An 18,402-nucleotide genomic window follows, 5' to 3' on the forward strand; every position below is an offset into this window, starting at 1 on the left:
GGCTTATAGTTCGGATGCGTTTCTTTTTTCACTGCCAAACCTAAACGCCCGAGGGGTTTCGTAGTAAACAAAATATGCATGGTAAAGACCGTGCTAAATATGAATGTGACGTGCGGGATATATAGACGTATACATGTAGTTTTCGTTTGCATTATTTCGGTAAGAATGCCAGATTGGCGAACTATAGGTTTAATTTATACCAAAATTACTTTAATTCAACGTAAGACAGTCTACTGAGCATCAATAATGTTAAGATGTAGCCGTTGAACTAATTTTAGAATCGTATACAGAAGGTTGAATCTGATTGGCCAAAATTTTTATGTTTATTCGTAATCGAAAGGTCGCTCTGACGTGACCCCTATTGGGATGTTGTTAGATGTTTGAGAAGCGGTAGCGGATTCGGAACATCTAATTTTAAATAGATTGTGTTGATGGTAAATAACAGAAATAAACAATCATTAATTTTTTTCCATATCTTTATCGGACATTTTTTAGTAAAATTTGACGTCAGTGGACGGGGCTATGAAAATTAACATGGAATGTTTCATTTATTTCAATTCTATTAAAATAGGCAGCATTTTCGATTTCACAGGATGAAACTCTGCCATTCAGTTTAACTGAAAGGTGACTGAAAGTTAATAGTACTAAATAGAATAAAAAAAACAAGAGGTTAAAGTAGCTCAAATCAAAGCTTTAAAAAGCCAAGATTAAAATTGAAATTTCCAACTTTAAAGTTGGAAAAGTCAAGATTAAAGTTGAAAAAGCAAACTTTAAAGTTCTGATTGTACGCACAAGTACTCTGAAGTTGACATTAAAAGGATGCCTGAGTTTCTGATTGACAATATCTATGTGGTTTTTGGAGGCCAGGTCTTCCAACAATCTATTGGAATTCTCATGGGTACCAATTGCGCCTCATTATTAGCAGACCTTTTTTGTATTCATATGAAGCAGAATTTGTCCAAAATCTTATACGTGAAAAGAAGAAAACACTTGCTGTGGCCTTCAACTCGACATTTACATGTAGATATATCGACGACATATTGTCAATTAACAATGGTTATTTCCATTCTTATGTCGATCCGATATATCCCGGTGAGCTTGAGATAAAAGATAGCAGAGAGTCTGACACATCTGTTTCATACTTGGGTATTTTACTTGAAAAAGACGTTAATGGTAATCTAACAACCAAGCTTTATGATAAACGTGATGACTTTAACTTTTCAATCGTCAACTTCCCTTACTTATGCAGCAATATACCTTCATCACCTGCATACAGGGTTTATATCTCTCAGTTGATTCGAAACGCAAGAGCATGCTCTACGTAAATACAATTTGTAAAACGAGGTAAATTATTGACAAACAAGTTGATGAAACAAGAATATCAGCAGTCTCGTTTAAAGTAATCATTTCGTAAGTTCTATGGTCGATACAATGACCTTGCCAGCAAATACAATTTATCTTTGAGTCAAATGCTGACTGACGTTTTTCATACTAATTGTTAGGCCATTATTTACAGGCTGAATTGTCGACGGATTTTTCCGTTATTTCCCGATCATGGCAGGGAGCACACGGCGGGTGTGACAGGTCGGCAGGGGATGCTCACTCCTCCAAGGCACCTGATCCCACCTCTGATGTTTTGGAGGTCCGTGTTGCTCTGCTCCTATTTTGAATTGTTTAATGGACTTTTGAGCTTGAATAGTGTTCGTTATCTCCATATATTTCATGTACCAACATTCAAGTTGGAATAACCAACTTTAAAGTCAAAACGCCAAGATAAAAGTTGGAATTACCAAGACTTAAGCTAGAAAATCCACGATTAAAGTTGGAATTACCAACTTTAAAAGTGTAATTACCAACTTTACAATTGGAAAAGCTAACTTTTAAAGTGGAAAAGCCAAGATTAAAGTTGGAAAAGCCGAGATTAAAGTTGGAATTACCAAATTAAAAGATTGAATTACTTTAAAAAATATTACGTCGCACAAAGACGCTTCAATAAAATATAAATCGAAAATGCTGCCTATTCTAATAGAATTGAAATAAATGAAACATTCCATGTTAATTTTCATAGCCACGCCCACTGACGTCAAATTTTACTAAAAATTTTCGATAAAAATATGGAAAAAAATTAATGATTGGTTATTTCTGTTACTTACCATCAACATTAATTAAATGAACAACAAAAGGAGTCTTTATATTATTATCAAAGTCATTTGATTAGCTTTGATGAAAGACGTAACCTAGATCTAGTTGGACAGTCGGAAACGCACCCACGTGTTTCACTTTTTCCGCCGCCATGTTGAATGTCAGACTGCAAGTAGATGACAAAGTATCAGATAAAATTGGGATATTTGTTGTTTACAAAACCAGATGACAAGGGGTGAGTATGTTGGACGATATCTGCATTAGATGTTAAGTTCGGAGTGTATGTGACGATTTCTCGGCTCTTGTTGACAGCGATGATGGATGCTGGAATGTTTAACTCTCGGTGATTGACGCCAACTTCGCGCTTTTCAGAAAACGTTCATCAGAGTTATGTTAATGTATTTTGATAAAGCCAATATTCTAATTAAAATTCATGAAATTTATTGTATAACCCTTCAAATACTTATTTGAAATAAGATAAAATTAAATCAAGTTTACAAAATATTTGTTTTCCAATATGGCATCATTTACATACAGGACTGATTGACATTTGACCTTTCACTGGCATTTCAATTGAGAAATTTACATTTCATCATAATGATCAAGAAATCAGCAAACTGGACTTTCAAAGTGTTTATCATAGAGAAAACAGTTGGGAATGTTAATATATTCCAATAATGATTACACTTCGATGCAATCGCTTTCCGTCAAGCGGAAATAACCTCGAATGTATTACGTAATCGTCTATGACGACCCACCTTTTCATAAACATTGAAATAAATGTATGGGGACCTCTTATTTGTAGATTCTGGAGCTTAACTTAATTGAATGTATTACCTATTAAATCAAGAGGCCCATGGGCCACAATGCACACTTGAGTCACGTTGGTCCTATTATTATGCATCAGATTTTCTTCCCAATATACATGTATTCCTACGTAAAAGTTTGATCTTCTTTTGAGGCCCCACCGTATACACGGGAGTCATGATATGAGCAGAAGTGAATCAACACAAACAGAGAATGCTACCAGATTAAGATAATTAATCATAGCTTTGCTGTTCTTGAGAATAGAATTTTAAAGATTTTTCCCAATGTAATCTCTATTGTGGCCCCACCCTACTCCAAGGGAGCATGATCTGAACAACAATGACAGTGCCCACTGTCCAATCCGACAACTGTGCAATCCGGCACACTGGACTTTCCGACCTCATACTTTATTCCCCAAAATTTCTTTATATTTTATATAGAACAAAACACTGTATATTCCGACCACTGTACATTCCGAATTCCGGCGCTTTTTTGTCATCAAAACTAGATAATTACATTATGATTTCACCTGGGGAATCCGACATAATTACAAGGGTGTTCCATAATTAGCGGCAGGCCAGGTGACATGAATGCCCCGTTTGGCCACAAGAGAGTAGTTAATTACATGTAAGTTTGAAAGTGTTTATGTAAGCAATTTTTAATTAAAAAATTAGGCAATCAATTCTCTTTGTTGTTATCAGTTTTATTCTCGCATTTAAGAAATAGCATCAACGCGACAGAAAATAAAAAGAGTACATGATATTTTGATTCCATTAAGATTTTTAGCTTGAAATTAAAATCAAACATGCAGTTAGTCCTTCATAAAGCCATGTCCCGAAAAAAAGAGTACGGCGAACGTAACATGTAGACAATACACAAGTTGAATGGTACATCTTGTCTAAAAGAAAAAGTTTCATTTCAGGGTTAATATACACTGAATTAAGCAAGGCTGTGCACATAAAGGATTTGCCGGAAGCAAAAATACTGCTTTAAGTTGCCCATTAAATTTTAAAATATTACGATTGTTTGATAAAAATCACAATGTTTTAGAGTTACGTCCGGTTTGTATGAAAAGTCGCGTGACGGTATTAATAGCACAGTCCATGTTGAGAAGTAAACAGTAGAGAAAATTCGGAGAGAAATGTAGTGTAGAAAAAAAAATAATACCTCTGTGTAAAGAAGGTACATGTAAACGAAATATTTACTTAACCATGCATCTACTGCTTTAGTAAAATGCTAAAAATTAAATTGCAATATCTTGAAGCGATCGGCAGTTCCATCTGTTTTGTCCATTAAAAAAACAAACATCGTATATTACATGTACTACAGAGTTTACTAATGCTCAAAGAAATGCTAATTAACGAAGGTATATTTTATACAACAAAGAAACACACAATTATGCAAACATTTTGACAATTAAATACACGTGTACTCTAAACCTAATGAAAAATGGTTTTTGAAGTCATTTGACACCAATCATAACGCTCAGAAATATTCAACACTGGGTAATCCGACACACTGTCTAATCCGACATTGATTTTATTTCCCGCAGCATGTCGGATAAGACAGGTTTCACTGAATTTACAATCTTTAATACCTAAGAAAGCTTCCTAAAAATTTTCAGCTTTTCTGGTCCAGCGGTTCTTGAGAAGAAGATTTTTAAAAAGATTTTTTTTTTATATTTCAATGTAAAACTTTGATTTCCTATTGTAGCCCCTCCCTACCCCCGGGGGCCATGATTTGAACAATTTTGAATCTACACTACGTCAGGAAGTCTTCACATACGTTTCAGCTTTTCTGGCACAGTTGTTCATGAGAAGATTTTTTTTAAATTCCTTTATATTTCAATGTTAAACTTTGATACCCTATTGTGGCCCCGCCCTACCCCCGGCTGCCATGTTTTGAACAATTTAGAATCTACACTACCTCAAGAAGTTTCCACATAAGTTTTCCCTTTTGTAGCCGCAGAAGATTTTAAAGATTTTTCCTATATATTTCAATGTAAAACTTAGATTCCCCATTGTGGTCATGTCTTACCCCCGGGGGCCATGAACTATTTAGAATCTATACTTCCTCAGAAAGCTTTCAAATAAGTTTCAGCTTTTCTGACATAGTGGTTCTTGAAAAGAAAATTTTTAATGACCCCACCCTATTTTCGCCTTTTCTTGTTTATCCCCTTGGAATGGGGCTTGGCCCTTCATTTTAACAATCTAGAATCTTCTGGACCTAGGAATGCTTTGCACTAACTTTGGTTAAAATTGGCCAAGTGATTCTTGAGAAGAAATGGAAAATGTGAAAAGTTTACAGACGGACGGACGTACGCCGAACAACGTGTGATCAGAAAAAGCTCATTTGTCTTTCAGCTCAGGTGAGCTAAATATACCACAGAAGGGATATTCAATTCTGCCCATCCATTACTTTGATAAATAGGAAGTTTTTTCCATATCGTATAAAATTTGCTATCCGCTAATGTAAAATACATTCGAGGTGTTTTTTCAAGGTTGCCGGAAAGGCCAAAATTACGATTGCACTTGGATGTCTCGCATTAAAGTTCACTGATGGAAAAAAGGATACTATTAGTTACATAGTTTTTTAGTGACAGGGTACGGGATGATACCTGGTTAGTAAATTTCATACCTGGCGAGGCGAAGCCGAGCCAGGTATGAAATTTACTAACCAGGTATCATCCCGTACCCTGTCACTAAAAAACTATGTAACGAATTTACCCCACCAATAAAATATTTATGCATTGTCTGTGGTTTGTAAAATTGTTTTTCTCACTATATATGTTTCATCACTCATACAATGCCTGTTATGACGTCACGTTGTGTGACGTGATGTTGTTTCGTGTGCGTGTGCGAGTGTTTCGTGCTGTAATAACGTACTGACAGTTTTGAAGACTTTCAGTAAAGGGAGAAAAATGTTCCATCTTCGTTACTTACATTAGTTAACTGTAACATTGTCAACAGACACTCGGCAAATCGCGTGAACTCGAGTTGTTCGAACGTTACAAAAGAACGATAACTCCGTATCGACCATGTATTGATTTTCAAGCGACTAGGTATAAGTAATACACCCCCTTCACGTGACAGACTTCAACCAATCGTAAGCCAGGATTTCATCGAAAAATCAACAGAGGTGGGGTAATAAATATACCCTTCACAGACTTCAGAATAAAGGCTTCTGATAAAAATAGACGGTAAAGAAATCCTGTAATACATGAAATCCGCCTTCCTATTTTAAGTTTTTCAAAATACAGAAGATTGGTCAGAAATAATTCTTTTTGAAAATTACCCTTATTTTCATATCCAAACGGCGTTTAATACATGTATTTTAAAAGACATTTTACAAATAAAAATAATGTAAATGCATGAACAACTTTAGAACTCTACTGTAGTGAGTTGTTTTTTGAAAATTATCGCTGCAGGCTGTAGTTTCGTTTTGTTTTCAGAGAATTTCTTTTTAAGGTATACACGGGCGAACACTTAAGATAAAAGATAATAGGTAAGACAGTTCAAAACACTGGTAAGCATTTAAAAATAAGTTTTTAGCTGACCTGAGCTGAAAGCTCAAGTGAGCTTTTCTGATCACCCGTTGTCCGTCGTCCGTCCGTCTGTAAACTTTTCACACTTTCAACTTCTTCTCAAGAACCACTGTGCCAATTTTCACCAAAGTCAGTACAAAGCATTCTTGGCTGAAGGGAAGTTTAAATTGTTAAAATGAGGGGCCAGGCCCTCTTCCAAGGAGAAATAATCAAGAAAAACAAAAAAGGGTGGAGTCATTAAAAAATCTTCTCAAGAACTACTGGTCCAGAAAAACTTAAACTTAAGTGGAAACTTTCTGAGATAGTGTAGATTTTAAATTATTCACATTAATTATGGCCCGGGTAAAAGTGGGGCCAAAATAGGGAATCAAAGTTTTATATTGAATTATATAAGAAAAATATTGAATTATATCAGAAAAATCTTTAAAAATCCTCTTCTCAAGAACCACTGGACCAGAAGAGCTGAAACTTATGTGGAAGCTTTGTTTATAAATTGTTCAAATCATGGCCCCTGGGGGTAGGGTGGGTCCACAACATGGAATTAAAGTTTTACATGGAAATATATGGGAAAAATTTTCAAAAATCTTCTTCTCAAGAACCACTGGGCCAAAAAGCTGAAACATATTTGGAAGCCTCCTGAGGTAGTGTAGATCCTAAATTGTTCAAATCATGGCCCCTAGGAGTTGAGTGGGGCTGTAATATATAGGGAAACAAAGTTTAGCATTGAAATATATAGGAAAAATCTTCCTGAAGTAGTGTAGATTCTAAATAGTTCAAATTATGACCCCCGGGGTAGGGTGGGGCCACAATAAGTATTACAAGGGGGGAAACCTGACAAAGAACTGAAGGGCCAAAGTTACTCAAGTGAGCGTTGTGGCCCATGGGACTCTAGTATTTATGCAATAATGTAACGAAGTCGGTGAAGCTAACAAAAAGTGATCGATCTTTTAAAAAATCCACAAACAATACAAATATGTGAAGAGGGCACAAAACACGAACCCCCCAAAATTCCAGCCTTGGGATCAGGCACCTAGGAGGAGTAAGTATCCCAGGTCGATCGGTTTCACCCTTAAATATTGATCAGGTAGACAGAATATTCCGTAGTCAAATTTAGTATTAGCAATTAGTATGAAAAACGCCTGCCAAAATACTACTCAATCATAGGTCATTTTCCCTAACAATGTCATAATAAGCAGCATCATTTGCATAATCATATATTTTGATTAACAGTAATGCAAAGTTCAAATTCAGCTTATTCACAAAATCAAACTGTTAGTACATGGGGTACAATATTATCCCTGCCACCCAAACTCCGTCACCATAATCAGAAATCACGCCATGTTTCTCTCTGAATTATATTTTAAATTTGTTTCTTGTATGCTAAACTTAGTAATGAACTTAAACAATATTTTCAATCCATTTTAGCTCTCCTGAGCTGAAAGCTCAAGTGAGCATTTCTGATCACATTTTGTCTGTAGTCCGTCTGTCTGTCTGTCCATCCGTCTGTAAACTTTTCACATTTTCGACTTCTTCTCCAGAACCACTGGGCCTAATTCAACCAAACTTGCCGTAAAGCATCCTTGGGTAAAGGGGATTCAAGTTTGTTCAAATGAAAGGCCATGCCCTTATTCAAGGCGAGATAATTCAGAAATAGTGAAAATATGGTGGCATATTTTAAAAATCTTCTACTCAAGAACCACTGGCCCAAGAAGGTTGAAACTTATTGGAAGTCTTTGTTACATTGTGTAGATTCAAGTTTATTCAAATCATGACCCCTTGGGGTAGGGTGGTGCCACAATGGGGGATCAAAGTTTAATATAGAAATATATAGGAAAAAATCTTTAAAAATCTTCTGCTTAAGAACAACAAAGCCATTTATTATATTGATATGGAAGCATCCTCATGTAGTTTAAAATTCAAGCCCCCCCCCCCCCCCCCCCCCCCCGCATGTAAACTTTTCAATACTAAATTGATTTGTGCTTTTTCCTAGCCATTGTGCTCAGGTGAGCGATGTGGCCCATGAGCCTCTTGTTTTTAAAATGTATTTATTGGGCTTATACTAATAAACTGCTAAAAATAGAATCACATCCGTGTACGAACCCTAACTCCGTCACCAGGGCCCTCCACAATATGTCAACGTATTAATTAGAATTTATTCCAGTATAGGTTTTTCCTCCCTTTATTTTGAACTTGTAAACAAAAAAAAATATTTTGAAAATTGAAAAAAAAAATTATTTAATTGTATTTTAAGAAAAGTATGTGTATCAACAACAGCAAAAATAACATTAATTTAACGTATTTTATATGTTATAACGTCACGTTAACGTTATCTCCAACGTGTAGTGCAATAGTGCAAATTGAGACGAAATATAAAATATTTTCAACCGTATTCAATATGGTAAGTCATGTTTATACGTTGGCATAGACCTTCATAAATATGACAGACATGTAAAAATGATCATTTTGATGAGCGAAATGTGCTTTTGGAGGCATCGATGAAATAGCGCATAAAGAAAATGTGCTTACTGATTTTACATTCATATGAAGCAGAGTTTGTTCAAAATCTTATACGTGAAAAGAAGAAAACATTTGCTGTGGCCTTCAACTCGACATTTAGATATATCGACGACGTATTGTCAATTAACAGTGGTTATTTCCATTCTTATGTCGACACGATATATCCCGGTGAGCTTGAAATAAAAGATACCACAGAGTCTGACACATCTGACTCATATTTTGATATTTTATTCGAAAAAGATGTTAATGGTAATCTAACAACCAAGCTTTATGATAAACGTGTTGAATTTAACTTTTTAATCGTCAACTTCCCTTACTTATATATATATATATATATATATATACCTACATCACCTGCATACAGGGTTTATATCTCTCGGTTGATTCGATACGCAAATGCATGCTCTACGTATGAACAATTTCTAAAACGATCTAAGATATTGACAAACAAGTTGATGAAAAAAGAGTATCAGCAGTCTCGATACAATGACCTTGTCAGCAAATACAATTTATCATTAAATCAAATGCTGACTGACGTTTTTCATACTAATTGTTAGGCCATTATTTACACACTGAATTGTCGACGGATTTTTCCGTTATTTCCTGATCATGACAAGGAGCACACAGCGGATGTGACCGGTAGGCAGGGGATGCTCACTCCTCCAAGGCACCTGATCCCACCTCTGATGTTTGCTCTGCTCCAAAATTTGTATTGTTTAATGGACTTTTGAGCTTGAATACTGTTCGTTATCTCCATATATTTCATAAATAGATTTAGTGTTATTGTTATTTTTGAGCAGTACGTTTTTCAAAGTGGGGACAACCCTTAAAATATTACAAGGAAAAAAAACAAACAAACAAAACTAAAAAAAATCATGGAAAAAAGTAAACTCCAAAAAATATTCCATGTGTGTATATGTGCATGAAAGTGTGTGGGGGACCTTTTTCTGACTTTTCGGTTAATTTTTCTTTTCAAATTCTGGGATTTACTTGTGTTCTACCTTACGGCAACAAAAAATGGGGGAGGGGAGATTCCAAATGAAAATTTACATATTAAAATTACATTTTAAAACTTTTCTCAAAAAAGTAGCCCTCACCCCCACCCCGTACTACGGGCCTGCAGAGTTTATTTGATTTCATAAAATATCAGAAACGGATAATAGTTATGAGCATGGGCCAACTATTCCTTGCACAAATAGCTCATCAACAGCCCAGTATCCAAAATCAGCTGTGACCCAACCACTCCCAATAAGGAGGCTTTTTATATCAATGAGTTTTTAAAGATTTTACTTCAGATATGCCCATGATGAAATACTGCAGTTTTTGTGGTGTCCACTTATCAGAATTACAGAGGTGTAGTCGCTGTAAGGCAAAATTCTACTGCTCCAGGGTGTGCCAACAAAATCATTGGAAGGAGGGACACAAGAAAGAGTGTAGGGAAGTGAGCGTTGATGGTAAGAGGAATACATACCTGTGAAAAAAAGTTCTTACAGTTCAATATTTAATGGTTGTTATTAATGTCTGTAGAAATGAAGAACATTTGCAGTTTTTGTGGGATCCGATCCTCAGATTTAATGAGATGCAGTCGATGTAAGGGAGAATTTTATTGTTCACGGGAATGTCAACGAAATCACTGGAAAGCTGGACATGAGAGAGATTGCAAGGAAGTGAGCATAGACGGTAAGCCGACAGTCTTACACGAAAACAATGTTTTCCAAACTTAGGCCCCACTTTTACAAAAGAATGTATGACTAGGTCAAGAATTTCACAAACTTCATAATTTTTTGAGATTATAATTATATAATTTTAAAAACAAAATTGATTTTTATTAATATTAAATCACAATTTTATCAACGTTAAAATGAAAATAAAATTGCAAAACGACCCAAGACCAAAATCTTGGGTCGTACCTTCTTCTGAAAGACTGTGTATGGAACAGTGTTGCATCCTCAGATTTAAGTACAGTAAATCACGTTTTATTCGTGAGAATTTTATTTTCGCGTAATTACTTGAGACAATGTGCTCGCAAAAATTTTCTTCTCGTGATATTAGTATTCCTATAGATTGTATGGAGTAATAGGCACAATTTGTGAATACTTCTTCTTGCTAATAAAGAGTAAATGGCTATCTCGCGAAAGTAAAGTGTCGCGGAAATTTAGTGAACTACAATATATATGGACGGTACCATTGTCCTCCTACAAATTCATAATAAAATGCAGAAATTTATTGTTATTCATATTCAATAAGCTCTCTGGGAGCAAAGTATTTTCCTCTAAAAATATATTTCTTCATTGTAGATATATATTTATAAATAATAAATTTTGCAAATAATCTCCGAAACACCTGCACCAGAGTCATACTTATTCCTCTAATATTACACTAATTATGAGATGTTGTCCGTCAAATATATATCGATTTCACTCGCATAGTAATTATAGTAAATTTAATTTAAAATCTATTTTCATTTTCGATAAACAGCCGTGAAATAGCAAAAAAAAAGATAGTACGGTGGTGGTTACGGTTGGCGGATCTAAGTCATTGGCAATTTGTAATGAAACTGATAACAATCGAATAATTCTTTAATATATAGTCATTAATGAATGATTTACTAGTAATCAAAACTTTATTAAATTGATACAGGAGAGATAAGTTGTGAGAACTGACTAAAACACAAAACGTGCAAATCATTTTCTCCAATGGCCAATCATACAATTAGTATTGATGAAAATTTCTAGAACGTCAAATGCCATTGAACCCGATGTTTAAAAAAAATGAGGGGATGTAATATCACTAAAAAAAATCATATGGATGGGCATGGAAATAATGGTAAAGCGATTGATAACATTATAAGATGTGAATGTATTTATATATATTATAAGACTATTGGTAATTTGTGCTAGTAAATGTTTACCGTTAAAATGTGCATATTCGCCACTGAGCGCATCATGGCAACGTATCCGAAGTGTTATATAATTAACATTTTACTAACCTGTTAAAATTTTATACTTCAGTTCAGTGGGGTTTGCTGCATACAGTCTTTTGTATGAAATATTAGGCACATAAACAAGGTATGAACCCCCCCCCCCCCCCCCCGAAAAAAAATAGAAACAAAAGCATTCTGAGAGTATTGCATTAGCAATACTAGTCCCCAACCGGCAAGTGTAATCTGGTTCCCGTAAAAATTGAAAATGCTATAATTCCGTCAAAAATCAATGAAGCGGAATGAAATGCAATCTTGATCTATAACTCATCAAGATAAAGTCACATACTAAAAATCAGCTCAATATCTGCAAGCGTTTAGAAAAAAGTGCGGAAAACCCTGAAAAATTGAAAATGTCGTAATTCCGTCAAAAATCATTGAAGTGGAACGAGATGCAAACTTATTCTGTAACTCGACAAGATACACTCACATACCAAAAATCAGCTCAATATCTGCAAGCGTTTAGAAGAAAATTGCGGAAAACCAAGTGGGACAGACGGACAGACAGACAGACAGACAGACTCAGAGGAAACCTATAGTCCCCTCCGGTTTCACCGGTAGGGGAATAATAACAATAATATTCATGTGCTGACAAATTCTGTAAAATGTGCACATTCACTTCTTTTATCATGATGGAAATGGAAACGGAGTGCCTGAAGTATAAATTTACAACATAAAACAACATGTATAAAATAAAGTTGCTAACAGGGCTCTCGATTTTCTATGGGGCTGTTCAAGTGCCCAATTCCCAAGTCAAAAAGGTACCTATTTTCCCAATAGTCATTTCTTCCAAAAATTAAGAAAATATAGTTAGATATATAATAACTTAAGTTATTTATATTCCTCTGTATTGCAAAAAAAGAAATTTAGTTGATATCAAGGACCAGAAACCCAGTATATATAATGATTTTAAAGTATGATGGTTATCCAAAAATTTCCCCCCAAATGTCGCCATTTTCCCAATCTTTATGACCCCGGCCCCATTCCCAAAAAGCAGTTTGAGAGCCATGGGCTAACATGTAAAGAGAAAACTTCTATTAATGAAATTTATATTTTTCAAGTTAAAAAAAAGAGGACGTATTTCTCCTTCTCCTAAACTAATTTTAAACCAAGAATTTTTTTCCTGCATAATACTACGACTTTTATTTTAATAGATTCAAGTTCACCAATTTTGTCATGCACTTCCTGCAAGAAACGGTCAGAGCAGCTAAAGAGATGTACAGGATGTCTGCAGGTGTCTTATTGCTCCAGAGAGTGTCAACGTCAGCACTGGACACAAAAACACAAGGATGAATGTGTGAAGATACATGTACGAGCTGAGAGAGATGGTTTACAAGGAGTGGAGAAAGGCGACCAGAAAGATGTCTTCAACAAAGAGTCGACCGTTGATGAAGAAGATCATAGTAAAGTACAATTTCTGGCTTTAACAATTTTAGTTGATTAGATTATATCATTTGTTTATATTATAATTTTTGCACAACATGGTTTCCACACTTTTTATCCATAGTCGCTGTTGCTCTGCTGTAGAAATTCCCCCAACCGAAAATTCCAATTCTTCTTCTTCTCCTAAACTAAGTTCAAACAAAGAATTTTTACCTGCATAATACTGAGATTTTTATTTTAATAGAATTAAGTTCACAAATTTTGTCGTGCACTTCCTGCAAGAAACCGTCAGAGCAGCTACAGAGATGTACAAGATGTCTGAAGGTGTCTTATTGCTCCAGAAAGTGTCAAAGTCAGGACTGGACACAAAAACACAAGGATGAATGTGTGAAGATACATGTACGAGCTGAGGAGAGAGATGGTTTACAAGGAGTGGAGAAAGGCGACCAGAAAGATGTCTTTAACAAAGAGTCGACCGTTGATGAAGAAGATAACGATCATAAACCGCTAAATGTTTGTACTGTATGCAGAAAAACAGGTACAATAAAAGTATGCCAAAGATGTAAACTACAAAAATACTGCTCTCCTGAATGTCAAAAAGCAGACTGGAAAACGCACAAATCAATTTGCACCGTAGAGGGAAAACCAACATGTGGGAATAAAAAGGGCCCTGGCAGTCCTTTGCCAATATGTGCAAACTGTAGAAGTCAAAGTGCAGAACTCAGGTGTTCTGGCTGTAGGGTTGTTTATTACTGTTCAAAAGATTGCCAAAAGTCTGATTGGAATAAACACAAAACATCATGTAAAGCATACAGATCTCAGCCGAGAGTGAGAGAGACTCTCACTATTGCAGAGTGCTCATTAATGGGTCTTGTCACGCCGGAAGAACACGGAGGGAGAAACCAAAATGACGGGAAAATCCAGTTTGGAGAAAAAAAAGATTTTACAGATTTTTCCTGCAATCGGTGTTTAAAAAAACTAGCCCCTGGGACTTTCAATGTCACTTGTACCATGTGTAAATCTTCAATTTACTGCTCAGAACACTGTATGGAACTGGATAAATCTGAACACAAAAAAACATGTGCAACATCCGATTTACCAGGTTCAGGTATAACAATGTCGTCATGCGTTTACAATTCTGCGGACGGTCAATCTTTAAGATTTGACATTTCTCCTTCCCACGCCAAATTACCCTACCCAAGAAATCCATTATTTGTTACTGATAATGCGGATTTAAAGTGGATTGTGGAAAGAACTGCGCAATCACGCAGTAAGGCGATAGAGAAAACTAAAAGAAAGTTTCCCTATCACACTCTGATAACCCGTCTCAGAGAAATTCCAATAGAAGGGAAATCTGCGTTTTCCTCTAACATTGCTACACTTCCTTATGTGTTTCTCGCCTACATTAGAAGGTTCCATAACTACAGGGGCTGTCATAGTGTATACTTGCAGGTAAATTATTCATGTACATTAAATATTTAATCATCCAATCAAAGACAGTTTGTAAGGATATAGACCAGGGTAAACGATCCGACCTTTTGGCTTGGATGAAGTTAAATATAGAAATGTTTATTTTTATGACTAGTATTTCTGTCATTTTTTTAAACCATAAATATTTGAAAAAGAAGAAAAAGGAAAAAACATTAATGCGCTTGGTTATCTATTTGTGGGGAAGTCCTTGACACCAAAGCATGGATGTCTAACTTCTAATTTGTAAAATGGATGGATTATCAAAAAAGGATATTTATTTTATAAAGTTCATGGGAACCGTCTCCTTTGTTTTTAACATTACAGTGTTTGATTCTGGTAATATTTTGCTTTCAGGATTCTGATAGACGGGAGATTTATGCTTCCTTCTACCTCCCAAACGACGACCCAACACCATACTTTCAGTGGAGTGACGTTGTTCCTGGAAAATTCGTCGCCGTTTTGTTCCCTTGCATCCATTTCTTTTTAGATTTCACTGTTGGTTTGCGCGTGGATAAAGCCAAGAATTTTTACTGTTTTGATGTTAAAGACTAAATGTTTACTTTTGAGATTTATGATTCCTTCTACCTCCCAAACGATGGTCCAACACCATTCATTCAGTGGAGTGACATTGTTCCTGAGAAAAAATTGTCGCCATTTTGTTCCCTTGCATCCATTTTACTTAATGATTGCATTGTTGACTTGCGCGTAGATGAAGCCAAACATTTTTATTGTTAGATTACTTGATTTTCACTTCTGATTGCACATGTTCATTTATTATAAGAATTGGGGAAAATACGTCAGCATCGTTCCCTTTTTAGCTCATCGAGCTTTTCTGACCGAAGAATGTCTAGCGTCCGTCTGACTATCATGTGACGTCAGTAATCCGTAAACTTTTCACATTTTCGACTTCTCCAGAATCACAGAGCCATATTCAACCAAACTTGCCACAAAGCATCCTAGATCAAAGAGTATTTACGTTTGTTGAAATCAAGGACCAGATCATTAATTCAGAAATAGTCAATTTTAGGATGGGGCATTTAAAAAATCCTTTTCTCATATGAAACTCTTACAGGATATAGATTCAGTTTTATATAAATCATGTCCTTTGGAGGTAAGTGGAGCCACAATGGGGAGGTCAAATATTTACCTGAGAATATGAAGGAAAAAATGATTTTAAAATGAAATATGGAGATAACGAACAGTATTGAATCTTTTACAAACAGAAGGGCCATGATAGATGATACAAATACTTAATGTTGAAGCTTTAGGAAACGGAGATTTAAGGTTTTCATAGCCCCCCCGTAAAGTTTTTGGGGGCATTTAGTTTTTGGTCTGTCTGTTTGTTTGTCTGCAAAAATTCTAACTTGCCCATAATTTTGATGATTTTAGCTAGTGCTTTCATTTTTCTTGTGTATTTCTTGTGATATGATAAGACCTTTCTTTGGGTACATATTTAACTTTGACCATTTGTGACCTCTTGACCTTTCACTTTGATTTTTTAAAATTAACCTTGGCTATAACTTTTGAACAGTTGGTGCTAGGGCTTTTATATTTCACCTGTGACAGTACCTTCCCTTGGGTATCAACATTTATTGCCTCTTGACATTCGAGTCTGACCTACTTTTTAAAAACTTAAACATTTGTCATATTTTTTGAATGCTTGATGCTATAGATTTTATATTTTTCTTGTGACAAGACCTTCTTTATGTACCAAAAATTGTGACCTTGGAGTTTGACCTTTAACCTTAGCCATGACCTTTGAACGGTTGGTGCTAAGGCTTTCATGTTAGGACAAGACCTTCCATTTGGTACCAACATTTGTGACCTTTTGACCAAGAGAGTTTGACCTACTTTCGAAAAACTTTAACCGTGTCCATAACTTTAGAACAGTTGGTGCTAGGCTTTCATATTTCACATGTGTATTCCCTGTGAAAATTAAGACCATTCATGTACATAGTCAACGTGAACTATACAGGATACTTTACAAGATGGTATTTGTACAATATAATCCCACTGTCACTTTCAAAAGGTTCACTGCTAAAACAAAGACTAGGATGCTATGAATTGGAGCATTACAGATTTTGAAGCAAAGGAATGTAAAAAATAAAGCCTTAATCAATAAATTGTATGAGGGTAGGAGTTTTCTTTCTTCAAAGACCAAGAGAGGTCAATGCGTGGTGGAACAAGATGGATTTACTTATAGCTCAATAACTATTATTTTATACCGCACTGGGATAGTAACAAATGATGGCAAGTACAGGCAAGTAAAAAGATCAACTTAACGATTTGTTACCGAGTGCTAAAGTATTTTGCTAATCCCTGATCATCCTTTTTCTCTTCCTTTTTGGGCAACATAGCTCCGTTTATCAGCTTATTTTGTTTAATTTTATATACATTTTACTTCAATCTATGAATCCTTTAATGTTACATTATACTCAGATGACCGTTAAGGCCCTTGGGCCTCTTGTGTCACGTTGGGGGAAATGTGATAAAAATGCCATAAGTTTTTCATTTGATGGCTTGGTGTAACAAGAAGTATCTTTACATTCTCTTAGCTTACATTTCTCTCCATTACTTGCTTCAGCCTTGAGTATGAATTACATAATATATGGCAATGAAGGAGATGATTTATGGAGGGGTTTCGATTTCCTGATTTAAGGTATTTCCGACCTCACAGTTTTAATGGTTCAAAGTAGAAAAACTGCATTTATTTTCACTGTATTCATTGTATTAGTTTAAATTAACTAATAATTGCAAAAAATATACAGGTTGCCATATTTTTTAAGATGGGAGTCATAAATAAACAGAGGTATATGTCAACATAAAGAAATCGTACATTTTTAGTAAACAGTATTATAAAGATTATGTAGAACTGGTTCAAATACATAATTCTGATGTCTGACCTTCTCATATTCCAATATCACGTAACTAAAACTGAACGATGGGATAATAGTACAAATCTCTTTTCTGCTTAAACTTTCAGTAAGGCGTGACATTCTCGGCGATACATAATTAGCGTCTCTCAAATGGGTACCTAGATTCTCATTGGTTAAGAAATTAATAACATTAGCAACTTTAGATTGTTGTTAACAAACGATGAGATGACATAAGCCACACCTTACTGTAAGAAACGATGTAACTAGTTCCTTGCGTCACTCATTGACTCGAACTCTTTTTTATCCCGTGTGTATTACACCCAAGAATGAAAAGCTGTGTAAATTTCAGTATTGGTGAGCTAATCCGGCAACCAATGAGAATCTAGGTCACTATTTGAGAGACACAAATTATGTATCGCCGAGAATGTCACGCCTTACTGAAAGTTTAAGCAGAAAAGAGATTTGTACTAAAATATAACATACAGCATTTTGCTTTTTCAAGTGTAAATTATAATTGAGTCGGGTTTGAATTGATTGTTAACATCATATTTAGCTATGTAGCTTGAATAGCTTATAACTACGTACAGTGTAGTTGCCAACATCCTCGTAATGCCGGGGTCCCGAGTCAACACGTGCAACGTGTTGACTCGGGACCCCTGGCATTGCGAGGATGAGTTGCCAAT

General features: G+C 35.4%; 1 protein-coding gene across 1 annotated transcript; it reads left to right on the forward strand.

Moving 5' to 3' along the window:
- The first annotated feature begins 10,278 nt into the window (after positions 1-10,278).
- Positions 10,279-16,966, forward strand: LOC133179178 (uncharacterized). Its single transcript, XM_061313968.1, has 5 exons — positions 10,279-10,464; positions 10,538-10,690; positions 13,145-13,393; positions 13,618-14,825; positions 15,198-16,966. Exons 1-5 carry the CDS (start codon positions 10,308-10,310, stop codon positions 15,393-15,395), a joined length of 1,965 nt encoding a protein of 654 aa, XP_061169952.1. The 5' UTR covers positions 10,279-10,307; the 3' UTR covers positions 15,396-16,966.
- Positions 16,967-18,402: the final 1,436 nt, after the last annotated feature.

Source organism: Saccostrea echinata, unplaced genomic scaffold, assembly GCF_033153115.1.
Source record: "Saccostrea echinata isolate AGI-Se365-2 ecotype Australia unplaced genomic scaffold, CSIRO_AGI_Sech_v1 ptg000004l, whole genome shotgun sequence".
NCBI lineage: Eukaryota > Metazoa > Mollusca > Bivalvia > Ostreida > Ostreidae > Saccostrea > Saccostrea echinata.

Excerpts from the sequence above, each read along its gene's own strand:
- LOC133179178 (XM_061313968.1), top strand. The coding sequence starts at position 10,308 with ATGCCCATGATGAAATACTGCAGTTTTTGTGGTGTCCACTTATCAGAA. Across the intron at positions 10,691-13,144 it reads CAAGGAAGTGAGCATAGACG|ATTCAAGTTCACCAATTTTG; the intron begins GTAAGCCGACAG and ends TTATTTTAATAG. Across the intron at positions 14,826-15,197 it reads GTCATAGTGTATACTTGCAG|GATTCTGATAGACGGGAGAT; the intron begins GTAAATTATTCA and ends TTTTGCTTTCAG.